This window comes from Ixodes scapularis, unplaced genomic scaffold, assembly GCF_016920785.2.
Source record: "Ixodes scapularis isolate PalLabHiFi unplaced genomic scaffold, ASM1692078v2 PGA_scaffold4__175_contigs__length_147842914, whole genome shotgun sequence".
Classification (NCBI taxonomy): Eukaryota; Metazoa; Arthropoda; class Arachnida; order Ixodida; family Ixodidae; genus Ixodes; species Ixodes scapularis.
Genome location: NW_024609879.1, coordinates 91,804,339 through 91,827,035, shown reverse-complemented (window position 1 = coordinate 91,827,035; position 22,697 = coordinate 91,804,339). Strand labels below are relative to the sequence as shown.

The 22,697-nt window shown below is 44.3% G+C and overlaps 1 protein-coding gene and 1 long non-coding RNA gene across 9 annotated transcripts in view; one reads left to right on the top strand and one right to left on the bottom strand.

Annotated features, from left to right (window-relative positions):
* LOC8038327 (acetyl-CoA carboxylase) overlaps positions 1-22,697 on the top strand; it is a 169,373-nt gene that overhangs the window by 50,706 nt on the left and 95,970 nt on the right. For 4 of the 8 annotated variants that reach the window (XM_029983884.4, XM_029983886.4, XM_040498707.2 and 1 more), the window contains exon 2: positions 13,513-13,681. In XM_029983884.4, the coding sequence (XP_029839744.1) occupies positions 13,513-13,681 (169 nt within the window). Of the gene's footprint in view, positions 1-7,424; positions 7,599-13,512; positions 13,682-18,737; positions 18,802-20,673; positions 20,755-22,697 lie in introns of those variants that run through there. The other 4 variants (XM_040498705.2, XM_029983887.4, XM_042293205.1 and 1 more) reach the window with 4 other exon arrangements.
* LOC115323503 lies at positions 1,479-20,558 on the bottom strand. The gene is made up of 3 exons (XR_005718200.3): positions 20,286-20,558; positions 12,608-13,713; positions 1,479-1,513 (listed from the first exon to the last, which is right to left on the bottom strand). It is a non-coding gene; the product is annotated as an uncharacterized LOC115323503 (long non-coding RNA).

The window sequence follows — 22,697 nt, the reverse complement described above, 5'->3', positions numbered from 1 at the left end:
GTATAAAGAGAGTGTTTTAGGCTCTCCGTGGACATAAAAAAAATATTAAGGGGTTCTTTTCGGATCGTTTATTGGTTCTTCCTATAGTCGGATGCAACCTAAGAACAATCTTTTAGCTCCGCCCACAAGCGCATTGCGCCCATGTGAAGTGCCTCCGCCGTCGAGAAAGTAGTTCGCTAGCAACGTTGCTTTTTCTTCCTCCAGGAAACGTGTCTTAAACTACTACAATATTTATTTAATTCATGCAGGACATTTAAATAAGTTAGAATACGTTTTTGCTAACGAAATAGCTGTTTAGTAAAGAAAGAAAGTCATGTCCAATGTACCGTCTTCCCAATTCATTTTCTGTCCAAGATACTGTCTAACATACCGTCTAACATACCTCTCAGCAGTGCTAAGCCTCGCGCCCGCTTCGAAATTTTCGTTGGCGATAGCGTCGCTGGATTCTCACGTTGTCGCGCAAAAACTGCTGCAAACGCAAGCCGATACCATTAAGATTTCGTGGCGTAACCTAGGGCACGTAAAACACGGTGCAAAAAAGCAGAATACTTGTCACGAGAAACTAGCGTCGCGTTGCTAAGGCCAGCAGCCATGTTAAGCTTTTTTTTTTTTTTTTTTTTTTTTTTTCAAAAGGATCGCGATTGGTTCACGGAATCGTGACATCATGAAAACGATTGGCTGGCGTTTCTCGGCGTAGGATTACATTTTCCTCTGAGAGGCATTTCCGGTTTTTTCTTAGCTTGCAACCGACTATAATGAACCCTATTTTTGGTTCTTTTCAGAACGCTCCTGGGTTCTATTTAGCGAACCCTATTTCGGGGTTCTTCTAGGATCCTGCCAAAGCTACAAGCGCGAGCTCCGGGCTTTCAGCATCCTTGCCAAGCACGCGCGCTCGTGCAGTACAAGCACTGTTCTGGGCCACATGCTCGCGCTTGTAGCATCGGCTGCGTCTGGACCGAAGCTGAAACGAAGTTAATCAACCCTATTTCGGGTTCTTTCCCGAACCCTTTTTGGTGCTCTTGATGAACCCCATTTCGGGTTCTTTCCAGAACCTTTTTAATGAACCCTATTTCGGGTTCTCTCTAGAACCGTTTTCGGTGCTCTTAATAAACCCTATTTGAGGGTTCTTTTCGTATCGTTTATTGGTTCTTCTTAATGAACCCTATTTGGGTTCTTTCCAGAACCCTTCTTCGTGCTCTTAATGAACCTTATTTCAAGGTTCTTTACGGATTCTTCTTCATTCCGGTACGTAATTAACTAGTTGACAGGCAGAAAAGTAAAGATCATGTGCATTCATATATTTTATTGGGATCGCAAAAATTGATGGTTCTGTTCACAGTAAAAAAAACTAACAAAATTTGAAACAGTTTTAAGACGAGACGGGTGTTACTGCCAGCAATGTGCACACAGCTTCTACTGTCGTTCTGATGCCGCTCACTGTCAGGACACCGTCCAAAAAGATGTCAAATTAATTTTCTTGGAGATGGATCAGTGGCATCAGTGTCCGGACTTCCTACAACAAGAAAGCAAGAATATAAACACATGTATTTTCCTCTGCATAATTATGCTGCGAGTTCCTCATTCGCGATGCTTTCAGACCAATTATAATTGTATAGGTTTCACTAAGCATTTTATTTCTCGTTTAGCCTTACGCTCTAAAACATACCCGCAGATCTGATTTCCTTTAAAACATTTAGTGGGTCAGTCGGTGCGATCTAGAGAGCGCGACCAGCGGATGACGAAGCCTGAAAAGAGGGCTTTGCTCGGAAACGTTTTCTGCACGGAGCACCTGAACTATCACGTGACTTAATATGATCCTCATTAAAAAATGAGCGCGCTCTGCTTCTCTCTCCTTTTGCTCCGGACGCTTTGTAGTCGATGGTCAAGACGACCATGTAGCAGGAAACGGCTCGTTACTTTCAGCCTCGTGTGTCAGCCCCCTTCGCTATAACACTGTGTAAAAGCGAAAAATGGCACGCAGCATCGAGTGTTCCCTTTCCAACCAAGAAGTAGTAAAGGAAGAAAATCGGAAATCGTTGAGTTACAATATATGTACAGTACACACGTGAAACAATGCCCAACGTGCCACCGCATTTTCTCTGCTCTTAAAAATGCCCGTGCGTCCACTTCCCCTGAGAATACTCGAGGGGCCGATCAATGCAATCTATACGAAGAAAACTCGGCCAATGGAGAAGCCGAAAATTGGTTTCGAGTTAAAAATAAAGTCTTTAACGTGGCACTGAGCATGAAGCCAGCACGTGGAACGTCATGCTCAGTGACATCTCTCGCTTCATTCATATGTCTAAACATGCTTTGGCCTTTTCATTCGCCGAGCTCTCTTCGTGAATTGGTGTGATTGGCTTCTCGAGTGTTCTGCGGGAAAGTAGATGCACAGGAATTTTAAGCATGTTTCAAGAAACGTTGGTTCCACCCATTATTAATCCTTCTTGCCCTATAGTCAGTAACAGGTTAAAAAAAAATCTACGAGCTGGAGAGGAGGAAGCGGACAGAATCTTGTAGGGGAGAGGACAAACCTTCTCTCCATTCCAAGAGTCCGTCGGCCTTCTTCTTTTAGATTTTTCTTAACCTGTCATTGACTTTAGTCGCTCATATTTCCTTTAAATTATTTTTAGAAAATAAAGCAAGGATTTGTTTTATATTACTAGCTCGTATATTGAAAATATAACCCTGACAAGCTTGCATTATCATCTTTGACAATGCACTATACTCGGAGGTGACTTGGGCAACTTTTTTTTTTTGGCAATGTAGTCGAAGTTAAAAACGCCCGCGCATCTTGAGCGCCAATCAAGGCTATGCACACGCACTCTTCACTTCAGAAACGCCACAGAAAGTTGTTTCCGAGTATAATTTAACTCTGTCTTCAACGAATGGCGCCGATAAGCGGTCATGAGTTCGTAATGAGGTAATAAGTTAACCCAGCATATTTATGGTGGACGAAGGTAAACCTCTGCGTCGTCGCAGTCTGGAACTTGTGATAGATTACAAAAACACCCACTAAAGTATACCTTCAAGCAGCTCTTCGAGGTTCAGAGTGGCGTTCTTTTTTTTCCTTTGAGGAACACCAGTGTAGAAGCTGTAAATGCCTCCATCTTGGTTCTCATGTCCTCCGGATGTCTTTGCCGAACGGCAGTTTAACTTCTTGTAGTAACTGAAACATAAACAACGAATGGAGAGTATTGCTGGTTTACAAAAGTACATTTATGCGCTATAGATTTGTACACACGGATTGTTTACACACACACACAAACACATACACACACACACACACATATATATATACAGGTTTTTGTTTAAAGCTTAACAGATTTGTTTTAAAAAAGCCGTGGAAGTTACACTTATGCCGCTTGTGGAGGTGAGTTATACGGACAGGGGGACATATTATAGGGAGCTAATCGTAACGATCAGTCGGCTAATTAATTAAATTTCATTAATTAACTTTTTAATTGACGAAAATAGACATATGGTTCCAATTAGAAACTTCCTCAGCGAGTTTGAGCGCGTGAGAAGCGTAGTATTGTACTAAAGTTACTACTCGTGGAGCAGGTATAAGGCTGGGGCTACATAAGAGACGGAAAAATAGCGCGGGCGCCTTACCGCAACCGCTAGCTTTGTACCTGCTCTACGAGTGGTAAATTTAGTGCACTACTACGCTTCTCACGCGCTCAAAGTCTTTCTGAAAATGACTGATTTAGTGGTTTTCGATGACGCTGAGCAAGTTTCTAATTGGAGCCATACGTATATTTTCATTAATTAAAAAGTTAATGAACGAATCTCAATTAATTAGCCGACTGATCGTTACAATTAGCCCCCTATAATATGTCCCCCTGGCCGTATAAGTCGCCTCCACGAGCGGCAAAAGTGTAACTTTCAGGGCTCTTTTTAAACAAATTTTTTAAGCTAAAAAAACAAACCATATATATATATATATATATATATTAACTAAATGACCACTTCCTGTGACTATAGTGGAGTAGGGCTGGGCGTCAAATAAAATAATTTCGATTTATGTTATCTTTTATATTGATTAGTTAATCAATTCATAGGTCGCGCTGATCTCCAGGCATGATATTGTATCTCTGAAAAGGCCTAGAACAACCGATTTTTTCTTTGACAAGGTTTTACTACGTCTTATAATGGGTACTACATAGCAACTTGTCATTGCCAAAAAAAGTTAGCAAGAACGTTGCCTACTTGCAAAGTGGCAGAGCTCTACCTCAGCCAGGCTGGGCCAATTATACAGGAGAGAATGTACTCTTAATTACGCGCAGTTTCAGGCCAGCTCCGAACTAAGTACAAGTGCACATGTATACATTAGAGCGAGGAATTTCGATAACTTATTTTTGCAAGATTGCAGCCTACATCACGGTGCTGAATGCAAGCGATGTTTGCTAGGAAAACAGGTGGTGTCATTGCCGATGAGTGTTTCTATTCAAAATGACTGAAACTACTTGTCCCAAAAGTTGGACGGCATTTAGAATGTATATGCTGCATATATGTCATGAAACATATTTCTTTAAATCTATTTACAATGCATATGCCGACGAAGTGCGCGTGTCATAATTTTATTTACCGTTTAATGTACTACTTACTTCAAGTAAGTTTAGAAAACTTGTATTTTACTTGAATTACATTCTCTGATCATGTACTTGCACTTAAAGTATTTTTCTGTGGTACTACCGACTTTAAGTACATTTCCAGAATTTGGTATCGGTGAATCTTTCAAGAACCACGCCCTCGCGTACTTGGATTTCCCAGTACTATGCACAACTTCTCAGCTCCAATGTACAGGGTGTCACAAATGAAAATTTACACGGTCTTGTTTACCGCAAAAATAAACTAGGCATCGCCGAACGCTCATTCTCCGCCCAAAGGTAGAGCTAGAGGTCACAACCAGATGCCAAAGTTTCAGCCGATCCGATTACTTAATCAAAAGTTATAACTGATTTTCTGAAAATTTCAATGGGAAAATGGAGCCCATTTTTGCTCGTTTTCGGTTTCTGGTGCCATAGAGCCCCATGTGTTCGAAAACTCCGTCGGCCACCATTTTCCCATTGAAATTTTCAGAAAATCATTTATAACTTTCGATTAAGTTATCGGATCGGGCTGAAACTTTGGCATCTGGTTGTGACCTCTAGCTCTACCTTTGGGCGGAGAATGAGCGTTCGGCGATGCCTAGTTTATTTTTGCGGTAAAAAAGACCGTGTAAATTTTCTTTTGTGACACCCTGTATATAAGTTCTAAAAAAAAAAAAAAAAAAAAAAAGTGTATTGTCATGTGAAAACGCGCTATCGTCTTTCGAGACGTCATCAATTATAAGTGCCTCATAAGATGATTCTGTTAAACAGTTGGTCAGCGAGAGTAAAACATGGATCTGCACAAGCCTTGCTCGGGGCTTGGTTTCCAAACGCCCTATCCACCCTATCACCCAAACCAAGCAATGGTTAGCCGCCAGCCTTTTTTTTTTTTTTTTAATGGCAGCACAAACAGTTGTTTATCGCTGTGACCTTGCACCAGGAAACAACTTCAAATCACGCCGCACAAAAAAAAGAAAATAGAGAAATGAAAAAATGAATACAGATAGCTGCCAAGACCGATAGAGAAAGGTGCTTACGAAAGCGCGTACTTGCACGATCGACGTTGCCTCTTTCCTTTCTCTGCCGTCTAAAATATTAATCATTTCCGCGTAGTGCGGTTCGAATTTATCGTGTGCAGCATATTTGAATGCAGATCGTACAGTATTCTCTAATAAAAAATAAAAAAAGTCTTCGTCAAAACAGGAGTGTACCTTGAATATTTTTTACCAAGATCTTAATTCGTTCATGTATTCATAAAAGTTATCATGTATTCAAACTTTTTACTATGAAAGCGCACCACGAAAAATCCACAAAGTACGCATATCAAAGAATAGGCATTTCGTCCGACCCCTACCTCACCTACCTCGAATACGGCAACTCAAAACGGTCATATGAACACGCGAAAAAAACAAGCTCGCATTTTTCTCGGAAACGACCACGTGCTCCAACATTGTGCCGCGCGCGCTCTCGAATCTTCGCGCCATATGGTTTCCAACGGACATCCGTACGTCCGCTAAAACTTCCACCGAAGACAAAATACGTCGTCGGGGATTCCGCGTGACGTGAACGACGCGAGCGAACGCTCCTTCGCTGCTTTCGCTTCGCGCAATACCTTCTTTTCGAAGTGGAAGCGCCGCGCGGCCTCCGATGGCTCATTAGTGAGCAGTCGCATCGCACCTTATATTTTGTTTTTCCCCTCGGCCGAACGACTGCACCTGCCTCATCGGCGTGCGCGTGTGGTTCTTTGTGTACGACATCGGTGCGGTCCGAAAAGAGAACCGAAACGGGCGACCCCTCACGCCACCACCACAAACGGCCATCGTCACCATCGTACGATGTCTGACGATATCGGCGGTGCGCTGCCGCTGCTGCTGCGGTCCGGTCAGGCTACATTATTCACCGCTTGGGGAACAACACCGCCATCCTCACTGCCGCAAGAGAAGCCACACTCCGAGGCGATGTACGGACCACTGTCACGACGAACCAGGGTAAATCGAAGCCCATTTTATGGCTAAATGTACCGCGTAGTCTTCCTCCACAATACAGGCGAAAACTCGGTTACGCTAAGTCGTGAACCGATCGGAACGATAGAAAGGTCGGGAGCAGACGACATGTCGGTCGTCTGCGAATGAATGGACGCAACGCTGTGACCAGTTTATTTCGATGACCCGTGCCTTTTGTATCGGTGCTGTCGCGCACGGATTTGAAGATAAGTGCTTCGGTTATTTAGTCTGCGGGGGCTTTGACGGCGTCAGGAATTCGAGCGTGAGCGCGTCTTGGACAACGCGCAGCAAACTCCGGCGTCCCCCTGTTTTCTTTGCTTTACCGATTCACTCGGAGAAGATTAGGCTTAGTGAACTTCCTCCTTTTGGTTGATCGGTCGTTCGTTCGCTCGCTACGGCTAGACGAGTACACGATTGTCAATTTCCCCGTGTAAAATCACACGCGCGCAACACGTCCCTTGGTTGTCGACGCCGTCGCGATGTCGCGTTCAGACTTCGAACTCGACAGCCGACTTGACGAACGCGTTGACCTCCCTCGACTCGCCGGTTCAGACGGGAAAACAAGAAAGAAAGAAAACAAGTTCACACATTCAAACTGAAGGAAATAAGCGAAAAAAGGACGGGTAGGAATTCTTCTCTCGCTCGCTCTCTCGCATGCCACCTTCGCGTGTTCCCAGCCCGTTGGGTTTTCCGTGTTTTGGCCTTGAATTGTTCTATGCTCTTCTCTGGCGTCACGCTCAAAAGCTGTTCTTCTGGCTCCCCCGAGGCGGAGGGAAAGCTTCCAACAACGTAGGTTTCTCTTAATATCTGCGTTGGTATTATATTCGCCCCCTTCTTTCCACGCGGAGTAGAAGCCTTGCGTTACTTCGGGTTACTCCGCCGAAAGACGATGCATCCTTGTCGTCGACTTTGAGCGCGGACTTTTTGCTAGAAAGTTGGTGTGGAGGTCTACAGTATCGCCCCCTCAAAATGCTGTCAAGGCTCTTTAACAAGCTGTCAAGTGAGTGGGATTGTTGTCTGTTTTTTGCTCCAACGCATGCTCCGGCCCTGTCAAGTCCGTCAAGTCCTGGGTCAATAGACAATATCGTGTCTAATAGCCCAGTGTGCTGCGACGTAGAGTGCGCACGTTGTGTAGCGTAGCTTGGAGCTGACTTAAAGATGATTTTAATCCGACGCGAGGCAAACCGACCGCGAACTACGCATATTTCTGATTGTGCCCTCTCCTGAGCTCAGCTGCCATTCGAAAATAGGTCTGCACCCTCCTTTGTAAAATTGATTGAATGGATAGTAGCTGGAACAATCCCCTCCCCATATGATAAAATGGTTACTAAGATTGTTTGCACAAAATGTTAGCTTTTGTAGGATGCGTGGCATATCTTTTTCTTCTGATCCTTTGATCCCTTTGGACCACCCCAACACGCACATTTGTTCCTAACATCCAACAATGTATATCGGGCATCATAATTGATTCATTTGTAATCCAGCTCTCAGAGTGCTAACAAAGATTTGCCATCGTCTACAGAAGACGCTTCAATGGAGCAGTCTTTTTAGCCCGATTTTCATCGTAGGTGCCTCATTCTGCTTCAGTAGCTGACTTGGCATACCAATCGTATCGGTTTTACGTGAGCCATTGGTACCCCCTCTTTTGTCGGTCGATGTTTTCATTCATTCCCGGCGTGATAAGGACAATATTCATTGTCGTGGGAAGATTTTTTGGAAGGAAAGCGGCACCCACAAGTGAACCGGGGAAAGTTGGTGCTGACACTCTAAGCAAAGCGTCTTTAGTGGCTCTAATCTCCGCATATCCGAATGACACGGGTTCTTGAAGGTCGTCGAGCTCATGTTAAAAGGACGCTAATAAGCGAGCACGTGTTCATTCTCAGCGAGAGCAACACTTTCCTCGTGTTTTTTTCCTCCCTTGACCTTGCGAGCATTGCAGAGCGTCTCTATGCTCGGACTAGAGCTACTAAAAAAGCTGCGCGCCTAGAGTATCTGCACGCCGTTCCCAGGTTATCTTGCGGGTACTGCCGTTTTGGTGTTTGGTATGGAGCGGGTGCAATTGGCAATAGTCGCAATTAGCGAATACGGCTTCCTGAGCTTTGGATATGGTGCCGTTGCCATTTGTCGCCATTCAATATGGTGTGGTTGGGCTCGTGTAGTACTGCCTCCATCGATTTCTCCTAAGCTTTCCATTCATGCCGTGGGCATTTCAATACGATGATGTGGGAGGTATTCTTCAACAGTCCTTTATTGGTATCCTCCAAAACTCTCTCCATGGGGCTAACACTGGAAAGTGTTTACAGTATGTTTGTGTAGACAGCTTGACCCTCACTTTGTCAGTTATATTGATTTTCGCCTTGACGATCAAAGATCCAAACTTTCTGCTTCATGATTTAGTAAACATGAACTCTGTAAGTCAATTTTGTAAATAATATGCACTCAACGAATTAATCTCTGATAGCACAATACTTTGTTTTACCGTATAATGGACCGCGGAGGAAGCTACTGCCACCGGAGCCAATAGACCCTTCGTAAAAATCCCAAAAGCCTACGTGCACCTCGCAAGAAGTAATGTGAGTCCTTGGTACATCCCTCCCATCGTCTTTACTTCCGGTACCACGTGGCATACGCAAGCACCAAGGCAACAACATTCGAGCAGCCGAGAGCCGAGTTGGGCAAACGACGAGCATGGGGGAGGGGGCATCATGTTGGCTATCTTGCGAGGCTGCCGTGCCACGGTTGCCGTGCCACGGTTGCAGTGCAAAATAAGTGGATTCGGTGACACTGTAAGACGTGAAGGTATGTTACGACAAATAACATATACAAATAAGTGAATAGCTTCACAGGTCACAATGTGTTAATGCTGCCACAGATACAATACACCGCCAACGACGTACAACATTCTGCCGGATGAGTTGGATGGCTGCCGGCGCTAGCTGCTACGACTCTTGCGCAGTCGGAGTGGCACTACGAGAAGGCGCCAGATCTGTACTTAGGAGTCTCTAAATATTCCCTGCCGTCATGGAACCGTACGTTTTGCAACTGGCCTATTCGGGAATGTTCCGAATTAAAACACGTGACGACAGCCAAGAATGAGCTCGAACCTTCCAGTAGAGTACAAAATCGTAAAAAAAGGAACCGCATCACGCGGTGTTCGAATTCTGCCCCTCCACGTGGCAGCTGCGTGCATTGCCAAGTCCGCCACGCGTTTGCCAGTGCGTTTTTGCTGGATTGGCTGAGACAACTCGTAGCAACCACTATGTTCCATCTTAGAGGGGCACTCGAGTGCTTTTTATAGAAGCTTGTTTTCGATGACATACTGTTTGTTGGACTTTAGCCGATAAAAATGACCAGTTCTAGATAACAAGTCATCCTATAGTCGGTCACAAGTCAAGAAGGCAGGAGAAGCTCCTCCCACAAGCGTGATGCGCCCGTTTCAAATGCCTCCACAGTCGAAAGAAGAGTTCACTGGAAACGCCCCTTGTTCCGCTTCAATGGATAGATATTGGCTACAGGGTGATGCCAACTTGTCTTGCTTTCTCCTTGGGGGAGGGAGGGAGGGAGGGAGGGAGGTGGCAGCAGGAGGCGGGGCGGGGCGGGGCGGCCTCAGGTATCCACCATCTCCATAAAATTTGATCAATGAAAATAGTTAATTGCGTGGAGATTCCGAACATTACTGTCATTGCTCCTTTTAGTCTTGTGGTGCATTATATTTTCACAAAAACGTCAAATCTTTGGGTGTCGGAGACGTAATACTGCAATTGTTGAAAACGCCAGAGCCATATATACTGCGGGAGTTTGGCATTTGCCTAAAGATGCCGACAGGGGGGTCTTGCAACGATGACCAAAGATCTGGCAAGCAAATGTTTCCCCCGTCTTATTGTGTTATTAATTCTTGACCCGCTCTGGATTAGCCACCCCATGTCTGCAGTGGCATCTCAACGCACTGAAAGGGTCTCTCGTTAACTTAAGTGCTCTTGGCTCTTTCCACGCAATCAATTGCTCACTCTTCCTTATTTGGAACAATCTCCAAAAATATTGCAGTTTTTCATTTTCTCTTTTTGTGTAGAAAATTACTAGAGAAAACATATCTTACTAGTCATTTTGAGTGATTTTAATCTCTTCTTTGAAGCATGTGGAATGCTTGCATAAAAAAAGTAACCCTTTCACATGTCAGTATGCCTGCATTGAGGCAGGCTTCCTTATGTCACCCCTGCAAAGCGACAGTTTGGCAAGTGTCATGCAAACAAGAATCTGGCTTCTTTGAAGTGCATCCCTCAAAGGTTTAATTTTGATGGACCACTCGGAAACAGCTTTCTGTGGCGGCGCAGTTAAAGGTAGGGGCGTGTGTGTGTTTGCACCTTGAGCACCTATTAAAGGTGCACTCCTCTAATCAATTGCCACGGAAAGACATGTGTCCCGAAGTAGCAAACACTCTTTACATTGCTGCCCTCGCCGGTACTGACGTCATCCGTCCCCCACACCGAAGCAGAAATGATTGCAAAACGGTGTTCACGGAAGAAAACTTAGTTTTCGGCCACGACAATACATTTGCGGCTTTTGTGCACTTCTGGGTTCTCGCCCCCTTTGGCTCGCTCCTAGGGCCATTTCCTCGTTCCTCTTACGTAACTGAGTGCTGTCGCAATGGTAGCCAGAAAAATCTTGCCAAGGCATGGCTGGTCTGGGTGCTTAAGAACTGCTTCTTAAAGGGTAACTGCAAAGAAGAACAGGTGTTTTTTTTAAACAGCCTAATTGGGACAAGCATGTCACAAAAGAAATCTTCCGCGAAAAAAAATTTTTCTAGCAATATTTACGCCACAGGACGTAATTCAGTCGGGGTCACAACTTCTCCACATTTAGAACTCCCGCTCTTTCGACGCATGCGGAGTGGCTGTTATACGTCACTCCATGACGTATAAGCAGCCACTACGTGACGTGTAATACCGACTTTGTGGCGCGCCATTTAAAACTGACGAAATAGCCCGAAACTAAAATCAGTCTCGCGCAATAAATATTGCTGTAGAAAATTCTGCTTTTGGTGGAAAAATTGTTTTGTGACATGCCTGTCCCAATTAGGCTGTTTAAAAATACACTTTTTTTTCTTTGCAGTTACCCTTTACGTGGTGCTTTATATACTTGTCCTTCTCGAGTTCGTCAAGTTGCCCCATGCTATTAAAACTTCAGAAGTTTTATTCTTCGATTTTGAATGCATAAAAGGAAAAGCTCCCCTTCTTTCTGTAGCTTTGGGCAAGGAGAAGGGGTGTGCAGGAGAAGCAATAGAGGACACGGGGAAAGCAAATTCTGTGGAGCAAAAAACAAAATTTTGGAAGTCAGCCTTCACTACTACTACTTTCTCTGCTGTTATTCGATGCATCCTACTGGGTGATCTTTGAACTGTGGGAGCAAAGTTCATTGTCAGCCTAGCGTCTCCAGATTTCTACCAAAAATTGTCTTCTCTTGCTCTCTTTTGCAAGTTCTATTACAACGTGCCATCGTTCAAGCTTACCTATTGCAAAGAATTCTCGTAGGTTTCTGTCCGTCACGATCGCTCCAAAAAGGTTGAATCTCATTTGGTCGATGATGATGTTACATGATGATGTAACAAAACTAATACTGCAACTAAAACTGATTTTGTCTTTAATTAACGGCTTTTACTGATAAGTTACCTGTTCATCTTGCACAAACCAGATTTTTGTGTTAGTAATACTAGACTGTACCTGCTATAATGCTTTGCTGCTGCAGGTTCTCATTTGGAAATTATAAATAAACAAATAATATAAAATGTGATGTAATAATATTGTGAAAAATGTAAGACCTTGCTCCTGAAAATTTGGCTTTTTTTTTTTTATTTGTTACATTATTATTACCCACCAGTGCTACCTCACCTATGTGGATTCATTTACATATATTCTGCATTAACTGACTAGTGTAATGTGTATTTCGTGTGTTGCTCTGTGGTCAGAAGATTTGGGTTGTTCCCCCTCATGTAATACATTTTTTGGGAATGACCTTGAGAGTATTGAATTTGAACTTGAAGGCACAAAAGGTTCTCTTTTTTCTTGGTCCCGCTTGGTGGAGATAGAGAATTCAATAATCCTCTTCTCTTGTATGAGCACGAAGTGCACAGATTCTGAAGCCGGTGAAAATGGTTCAGGAGTAGCTTGCAGTTGTTCACACCTGGAATAATTTTAAACTGCGTTACTCTTTTGTTGTGATTTTAGTCATAATCTAAGATTAAGCGATTTCCTGCATATGGGCCTTTAGCTCATGTTTTGAGCAGTGCCCCTGACTAGCAAAACCGGATATCTTTTAGTCTCATTCGGATTTCACCTTGTCGTGCTCGCTCGCGTTGCTCGCAGAAAATAGCAAAAACACAAAAGCTGAAAAGATTGCACTAGTGCTTCAATATGACGCTGAAGATACTTGCTGCATGTCTCTTCAGTTAATTAAAAAACTTTTTTTAAATCTTCCATTCCCTTTATTAGCACACAAAGACACTTGTGGTTCGTTCCTTCATGACCAGAGGCCACAGTGCTGCTTTATGCTACCACTACAGGGTCCCATTCCTTGGAAAGTCCTTTGATGTGTTTGTGCTTGTCTTGCAAGTAGCGTCGAATGTGCCAATACACAAGGCCAGTACCTCTTGCAGCCTTGGATGCAAATGGAAGCTCGGCACTGAAACGAGCGACTCAGCACTCGCTCGTGGCACATGTCTCTCGCGTTCAAGAAACGCGAAGTGTGAAATTTATTGAGGAGCTTCTGTCTTGCGAACGCCACAGTGCCCCCTGGCCGAGAGCAACGGCATTACGAATTGAATTGCATAGATAAATTCGGTGGGCCTTTGGCATGTTGCTATGCGCCGGAGCTGGCTGGGCGGAGGCGTGGCGTCTGACCCCGGTGCTTGTGCCTCGCAGGTCCACCCGAGACCCCCGTCGCAATGAATGGGGTTGATCGCACGGACTTTGATCGCCTGGAGGAACTAGCGGCCACCAACGGTCCCCACCTGGTCCAGAGCCCCGTGCGTATTGTGGTGGAGCCCTGCTGGGACGATGACAACCCGCCACGAACCACCAATGGCTTCGGGTGAGCACTCTCTCTCTCTTGCATTCATGCCCCTGCAAGGAGAGTCCTTAGTCGATTGGGTGGGCTTGCTTTCCCCTCACCCTGTGTTGAAAGTCCCTAGTTGCTGGGGGACTGGGGTGAGCGATTTCGTGCATGCTTCCCCCTCTCCCTTTGGGGGAGAGTCTCCGGTCGTTGGGAAACTTTGGGCAAGCTTGGGAACGTGCCCATGGGCTTCGGGGAAGCAGTCTTGGATGTCACAACCGTGTGTACTTAGATGCCTACGGATGGCTCTGATGAGGTCACCCCTATGGTTTACGTCCGCATCATCTTGCTTACTCATGTTTTGCATATTCTTTGAATGTTGGCCAAGTGTGGGCAGGTTTTAAAAAAATCTGGGGATCTTGCTAAGGCAGTCTAGACCAATTGGGGGCTCAAAGGCTCAACCACATGGAGAACTTGGGGAAGCGACTTGGTTTTTGGAGACAACTGTTTTTTTTGTGTATTATGGCGACTTTAAACTGTCTTTTTCCTACATTCTTGAAGGTATGCATATTCATAAAATTGCTAATACTTCGCAGCGCACAACAGACAACACACCATCAAAACAGATACACACAAAGAAACAACACTCACGCAGCGCTGACTGTCAACTCTCGGATATATTAATCTTCGTTCTTATCTTTCACCCTTACGCACTAAAAAAGAACTAAATGTTAACCAAGGAAGAACAGCGAAAGAAAAATAAAAATAAAAATAAAAAGAAAGGGGAAAGATTAATATAGGAAAGAAAGATGGAAAGAAATGGAAGAAAATAAGATCTAGTCCTACTACAGTAAAATTACTGAGGAGGTTTTCCTAAATAATATAACTCTTTTCTTGATAAGCTAATCGACGGGGTACTAACGCATACTCCGTCTAGCAGGTCTATGCTCGCGGCTTCGATGATTTCTCGAGTTAGTTTGTTGTTGCTTCGTCCCAGTACTGTGCAATTGCCCAGAAGGGGGGAACATCCACAATCTCTACAATGAATGCCCAGATGGCCTGAGTTAGCGTTAATGGCGTTGCAGTTATGTTCCCGGAGCCTGTCATTGAGACAGCGCCCCGTCTGCCCAACGTAACGCTTCCCGCACGTAAGAGGGAACGAATATATCACTCCCTCTGCACAGGAAACGAACTTGGTCTTGTGATTTTTCGTGCAGCACTCTGTTCGAATAGGCTGCCCATTCACCCGCTTGCACAGGCTGGAAAGTCTCTGCGGAGCTGAGAAAACCACGTCGACGTTGACTCTGCTAGCTACTTTTTTAAGCTTGTGTGACATGTTGTGAATATAGGGCACTATAACAGGCCTTGTAGTGCGTTCTCTTTTTCGGTAGTTAGAAGCTTCGGCTTGCTTGACCTCCTTAAGTAGGCATTCAGAGACTGAAATTAATATCGACAAAGGGTATCCTGCTGAAACCAAGCGAGTTGTTTGCGTTTTGAAGCTCATGTCGGTCATGTGCACGCAGGATTTCTTGAGGGAGTTTTTTAGGCAAAGTTTTGCAATGCCTCGTTTAACAAGTTTCGAGTGTGCGGAACTATGATGAAGTAGTGGCTTTTTTGCCCTCGGTTCATAAGACCAGCAGATGTGACAGTTTTTAAGGAACAATCGAAGGTCTAAGAATCTTATGGAATGCTCGACCGGAAGTTCGTGGGTAAGTTTTAACGGATCAAGGTATTTCTGGAAGGTAGAAAGAACATCGGCCACCAAGGTGGGGAAGGTGCGACTGTTACTATCAAGAAAAACCAAGTAGTCATCCACGTAACGAAAAACACGCACTATTTTTGAACTGTCTAAGTTTTGCTGTAAGATTCTGTTGTGGAATGCCAGAAAGAGGTCGCTGAGCACAGGAGCTATACAGGACCCAATACATATTCCTGTTTTTTGTAAATATGTTGATCCATTCCAGGTGGCAAAGGTAGAATGCAAATAGGTCGATATTAGGTCCAGGAAACCCTTAATGGACACCCCTGCTGCATTTTGGAAGGCTATTACACCAAAGGAGTCAACACTGTCCTCTATGCACATCAGGAGCCGATCTTGAGGTAGGGCATAATAGAGATCCTTTACATCAATAGAAAAAGCCATGAGTCGTCTGTCCTTTGGTTCTTGAAGAAATTGCAAGACGTCATCCGAGCTTCTAATCAAATACGGATCATTTATGTCAAGAAGGTTTAGTTTTTCTTGAAGGAACAAAGCGATGGATTTTTGCCACGTGCCTCTTTCAGACACAATCACCCTGAGGGGGCACTCGGTTTTATGTGTTTTGGCATTGAAGAAAATCTCAAGGCTAGACAGTTTTTTACGGTCAATGGATGAAGCAAGTTGCTTCAGGTCCAGCGAATTACATAATTGCTTGGCTCTGCTTTTGATTATACTTAAGGAAATGTCATAATGGCACTGAAAAACGGACTCTACGGCTGCACAGGCCTTAGTGCCAAACTCGCTTTTATGCATGAGCACGAAACCACCTTCCTTGTCCGCAGGAAGAAGAGATAGGCTATGCTCTTTTAAGTATGCTTCGACCTTCTTTATGGACAGTGGTCTTACCGGATGTTTATGATGTGAAAGAACGTCTACACCTTCTGAAATGCACCGATCAACGTCAGTGAGAGAGGCTCTCTGAGATACCTGCCGGACCAAAGATAACAGCTCAGGTGCCGACTTGCGGGGTTCAACCGCAAACTTAGGGCCAAAGCTGAGTACCTTTCGCACTCCTGGAGGCAAGGAGATGTCACCAATGACATGAAGAGGTAGGCTTTGGGTTCTTGTCTTGCGAGGAGTGATAGATCTAAGATGCTTTAGGGTGAGTCGCCACAGAGACTCAGTTGTACGATCCGTCAGGATGGAGTACTCGCGCCACACTCTTCCTCCATAGGGTGGACTCGCTTGGTTGTGCAAAAACACGTACAAACTGTTCCTATAAAGTCTTGCCTGTCGATACCACTCAGCTTGTAGAATCTTGCAAAGCCTTCTGCCATGGCCTACGGACGGGGTAAAACCTCCAAATGATCCGTATTTGATTAGAAGCTCGGATGACGTCTTGCAATTTCTTCAAGAACCAAAGGACAGACGACTCATGGCTTTTTCTATTGATGTAAAGGATCTCTATTATGCCCTACCTCAAGATCGGCTCCTGATGTGCATAGAGGACAGTGTTGACTCCTTTGGTGTAATAGCCTTCCAAAATGCAGCAGGGGTGTCCATTAAGGGTTTCCTGGACCTAATATCGACCTATTTGCATTCTACCTTTGCCACCTGGAATGGATCAACATATTTACAAAAAACAGGAATATGTATTGGGTCCTGTATAGCTCCTGTGCTCAGCGACCTCTTTCTGGCATTCCACAACAGAATCTTACAGCAAAACTTAGACAGTTCAAAAATAGTGCGTGTTTTTCGTTACGTGGATGACTACTTGGTTTTTCTTGATAGTAACAGTCGCACCTTCCCCACCTTGGTGGCCGATGTTCTTTCTACCTTCCAGAAATACCTTGATCCGTTAAAACTTACCCACGAACTTCCGGTCGAGCATTCCATAAGATTCTTAGACCTTCGATTGTTCCTTAAAAACTGTCACATCTGCTGGTCTTATGAACCGAGGGCAAAAAAGCCACTACTTCATCATAGTTCCGCACACTCGAAACTTGTTAAACGAGGCATTGCAAAACTTTGCCTAAAAAACTCCCTCAAGAAATCCTGCGTGCACATGACCGACATGAGCTTCAAAACGCAAACAACTCGCTTGGTTTCAGCAGGATACCCTTTGTCGATATTAATTTCAGTCTCTGAATGCCTACTTAAGGAGGTCAAGCAAGCCGAAGCTTCTAACTACCGAAAAAGAGAACGCACTACAAGGCCTGTTATAGTGCCCTATATTCACAACATGTCACACAAGCTTAAAAAAGTAGCTAGCAGAGTCAACGTCGACGTGGTTTTCTCAGCTCCGCAGAGACTTTCCAGCCTGTGCAAGTGGGTGAATGGGCAGCCTATTCGAACAGAGTGCTGCACGAAAAATCACAAGACCAAGTTCGTTTCCTGTGCAGAGGGAGTGATATATTCGTTCCCTCTTACGTGCGGGAAGCGTTACGTTGGGCAGACGGGGCGCTGTCTCAATGACAGGCTCCGGGAACATAACTGCAACGCCATTAACGCTAACTCAGGCCATCTGGGCATTCATTGTAGAGATTGTGGATGTTCCCCCCTTCTGGGCAATTGCACAGTACTGGGACGAAGCAACAACAAACTAACTCGAGAAATCATCGAAGCCGCGAGCATAGACCTGCTAGACGGAGTATGCGTTAGTACCCCGTCGATTAGCTTATCAAGAAAAGAGTTATATTATTTAGGAAAACCTCCTCAGTAATTTTACTGTAGTAGGACTAGATCTTATTTTCTTCCATTTCTTTCCATCTTTCTTTCCTATATTAATCTTTCCCCTTTCTTTTTATTTTTATTTTTCTTTCGCTGTTCTTCCTTGGTTAACATTTAGTTCTTTTTTAGTGCGTAAGGGTGAAAGATAAGAACGAAGATTAATATATCCGAGAGTTGACAGTCAGCGCTGCGTGAGTGTTGTTTCTTTGTGTGTATCTGTTTTGATGGTGTGTTGTCTGTTGTGCGCTGCGAAGTATTAGCATGTTTAACCAACTCGCCCAAGCTGAAGTATTGACCAAGTTCATAAAATTGTCTACAATAAGATGGCAAAAGCCTCTTCCCAAATGGAAGAGCCCCCAATTGGTCTGACTGCCTTAGCAAGATCCCCAGATTTTTTTAAACCTGCCCACACTTCGGCCAACATTTGGGCCACATTCATGGGATGTTAATGGGGCGTAAAGACATCCCGGGAATATCCTCAGAACCGTGTTTAGCTTCAGGGTTGGTACTCTCTCTTGTACATGAAGACACATTGCTTCATTCATGGCCATGCTTCAGAACTCTTAAAAGTGTAAAAGCTGGTTGATGGGTTTCTACGAAGTTGGATGGAGCAGTCGACATGCAAGGAAAAGTACTGAACAAGTGTACAAGCGTGACGCTTTTCAGGTGTCGCTGCCTCTGGCTTCGCCATGTGCGACGCACCGCAGCGGAGCGGTTTCACCATTTGACGGCAAGTTGCTCGTTTAGTGATTCATGGTCAAGGCCGTGGCTTGCCTGAATTAGCTCTGCTAGGGGAGATGAAGTGGTCGCTAGCTTGTTGCCATTTGTCTACTAGTACGGCTTATTGTATGTTTTGCATGCCTTGGTTGACGTCTTTAATGAGGTTTTAATAGAACCTCAATGTGAAATTTGACGGTGTTTTGAAGATGGCCGTTTTGGGTTGTATTCTCCTTGCATGTTGTGAAACAATTTTTTTTCTCTCATGTTAATAATGTCTTTGAACTAATTCTCTAATGGCCATCTTGCTATGTGCTTGGCTGCGCTTGTGATTGGACACAACTTTTGCATGTTGATAAAGAGGCTTTTTTGCTAAGGTTAATATACTTTTCAGTAATATGGCTAAATTTGTCTTGCTAAGCACTGTAATTTTATGGTCTATTGCTTTAGGTTTGGGCAACATTCTTGCCATGTTCTGGGCCATAGCCAGTTTCTTGTACTTTACGACACAATGCAGTTATGATTTTATAGGGGTGAGCTTTCATCACGCTTTAGATAATTTCCACAAGTTATGGTGGCTTTTTTGTAGTCGGTTCAAAGCCTTTGGCTGTGTCAAATTATGAGGGTGACACGCGGTAGCTCTGGTATCGCGCACTTTTTTCCAAGAAAAAAATTTTGTTCCAAAAGTCGAGAAACTGGATTGATAATTTCCTAGAGTCTGCAGACAGGCCTCTGCATCAGCAGCAATCGCCTTGCGTAGAAGTCTGTTCTGTCAATTTCCGCAGTTGACAAGCACCGAAGTGTGCACTGCAGCGAGCGCTGACGTGCAAGGCAGGGGGAGGGTAACTTTCATTGTAAACCGAAAGATAGAGTTGAGAGTCTTGTTGCCATGGGGCAGAATGGAAATCTTAATGGAAATCTCCCCACGTCCTGAAATGGACTGGGGTCGGATAGCGCGGCTTCTGTTTCGGCTGATAGCTGCCACTTCCGAGATAGCTGCTGTGTGATGCGGGATATCTTTTGTCATGCAATGTAAGAGTGGACGACTGGATTTCAACTCTGTTGGCACGCTTCTTGGTTCTGTTAGATTGGGTGCACGAGGGTTGAAAGTTGTGTATGCATAGGCCAAAGGTCAGGTGGACGTGGGTCGAACGTTGGGGGTGGGTTGGTCGTTCAAAGGCCCTTTTGTGCGCTTGCTGTGACGTCGTGCCTATTAAACCCTTTTTTGGAGGGGGGAGCTTTTTCTAGGACAGAAATTAGTCGACGTGTGCTCACAAACAAAGTGTGCCCTTAATTTATATGCGCTTTATGACTTAGAGCTGCTATCATACATGTTTTTATCTTCTTTATGCGTTCTCCACTAAGGATACCGTGGCTGTTAAAACATGCATCCAAAGACAAGGGGTTACTAACAAGTTTTTGAAAAATAAGAGTGCAAACAGAATGAGAAAAGGTGCTCGGCGCACGTAAAGGGATATCTCTGCAGAGTATACGTACGCCCGTCAGTCTCATGGTGCGATATCCAAATGGGGTTGTGCTAAAGCACAGAAGCGATGTAGCACAGTCGACGAGTGTTTCTAAACTGGGCCGCCGTGCCCCGATATCGCGACTACCACCGTCTTATCTCTCAAGGTTCGACTGCGCTTAGACAATTCTCGTCGAGATAAAGTCCGTCTTGACCAGAGGCCTTCGCTTCGGGGAAGGAGGTTTCGAGAGCTCTCTTCCTGTCCGCAGTGCAGTCTGCCACTTCGTTTGTGCAATGCCTTAATCAGCCGCGTGCATCGTACGACCGCCACGCGATCGTCCTGTGTCGGTTGTTATCATCTCTGGAAAAAAGAAACAAAAAGAAAAAACACTGAAGACAAGGTTTGGGTCCCTATCTCAAGGCAGTCTGGTGTCGGACGTCGTGCAGTGTGTTTGTGTGCCCGACCCGTTGCAGCGGATTCGTCATGGTGGAAGTGAACGGGTCAGGAAGCATCCGCTCTCTTTATTATGATACGTGCACATGCATGTTTGTGTTTGTGTCTTGGACATGTGCGTTTGGTGTGTGGAGGTATTGCAGTGGCTCAAGTGTTCTTGTTGGTCTTTGTAAGAATTTGGCGTAGCCTTCTTCTGGGAACTTGCAGCATTAGTGAAGCATGAAATGGTTTTTATTGCTATTCCCAGTCCCAAAACTTTGTCCGTCCGTTTGCCTTTGCATTTTCCACTAAATTTAGCGAGGAGAGTGCTGTCACATGACGTCACATGACCTATACACCTTGGGGAAATTGACATCACGTGACCTGACATCACGTGACCTATCAACTATTCAGCATTCTTGCTAAATTTAGCGGGAATATATATGTTGCGTGAACACCAATTCCCTCACTAATTTCCTATAATTAGGGCTCCGTGTTTTCGGAGTTTATTTTTCGTGAAATTCAGAGAGTGTTTTTCGGAGTTTACTTTTTAGCAAAAATTCTGTGTTTATCGGAGTTTATTTGCGTAAATCACCAATTCTCCGAAATTTGGAGATTGATTTCGCAGTGTTTCCTATTAATAAATAATAACCGGATGCAAACGTATGCCAGATAAAAAATCAAAAGCACTTGTATCACTTATGATTTCTTCAGTTGAATTTGGCATTGGTGTCATTGGCAATACTAAATTGTCCCACGACTGAAGTCGCACACAAGTGTGGCTTCGATAAACGTCGATACCTTAAAATCAATAAACTGCCAGAGGTAGTCGCAAGGAAGCTCGTAGTCATCCCATCAAGCTATCTCGAGGCCGTGCAAGGTGGAGTGGTTAAGGATGGTAATAGAGAAGTTTCAACTGCCCCTCTTCCCTATTTTATACAATCTCTATGGCCTATAGCTTTCACTGTTACCCCCAGAAACATGCCCTCTCCTTTCTCTAAATACCAAATCCAATGGCCCAAACTGGAAACCAAAAGAGTGGCTTTTGTCGTGACACGAATGGTACGATGACCTGTTTCCCTGAATCAACCTTGACAAGACAAGCCATAAAACCCTCTTTTGACAACGGTCCGAGGCTTGAAAGATAAGTATGGTGTCATTTTCCCAGGACCATTGATCCTGCGCTGCTCAAATTGTAAAAAAAAACAAAAAAAAACAAAAAAAACACTTTTTTTTTTGTTGTTTGGGGGGGGGGCATGGACACATAACAATTTGGAGTTTATCGGATAAATCCGAATTGACAGAAATTTTACCGGCGGGTGTTTTTTGGAGTTTTTCGGATTTATTCGAAAACACGGAGCCCTACCTATAATGTATTTCATGCATTATAGTAGGAATTTAAAGGCAAAGGTCCCTGCCATTTGCCTTGTTTTGTTTATCTAGCTGTCAACCAGTGCTCGGATGCAGTTGATCTGTGTTGTCTGAAAGGCTGAATTGCACGATGCAAGTCTGACATCACTTGTTATGTTTTCGGTTCTCGCTCCTCAGATTGGGCGAGATTGGCACGAAGCATCCTGTTGATCAGATTCAAAGTTGTGCGTGCAAATATATTATTGTTTTTACTACACGCTTTTCAAGAATTCTTTGGTTAACAATCTCGTTTAGTTTCATTGCTTGTGCCCAATTATACGGAGGCTACAAAAATATTATGGAAGTTCCAAGTGTCCGAAGCTCCCTAATGGTCTTTTGGGTGCATTTAAAGAGAAGCCAAGAGTTTCAGATAATTCCTGCCATTAGTTTACATGGGTTTCGACATGCACTGAGAGCGAGGTGTTCTTAACTACCTTGACTTAATTCTTTCAGTGTCATAGAAATGGTAATAAGATTTATCCTGTATGGCATTGCACCCTGGATATAAAGGAAGCAGCCGTGTGATCTAACCAGTCTGTCTCATACAGAGTTTTTTTTATTGTATACTGCTTATTGTATATTGCAGCTTAACATTCTGTTG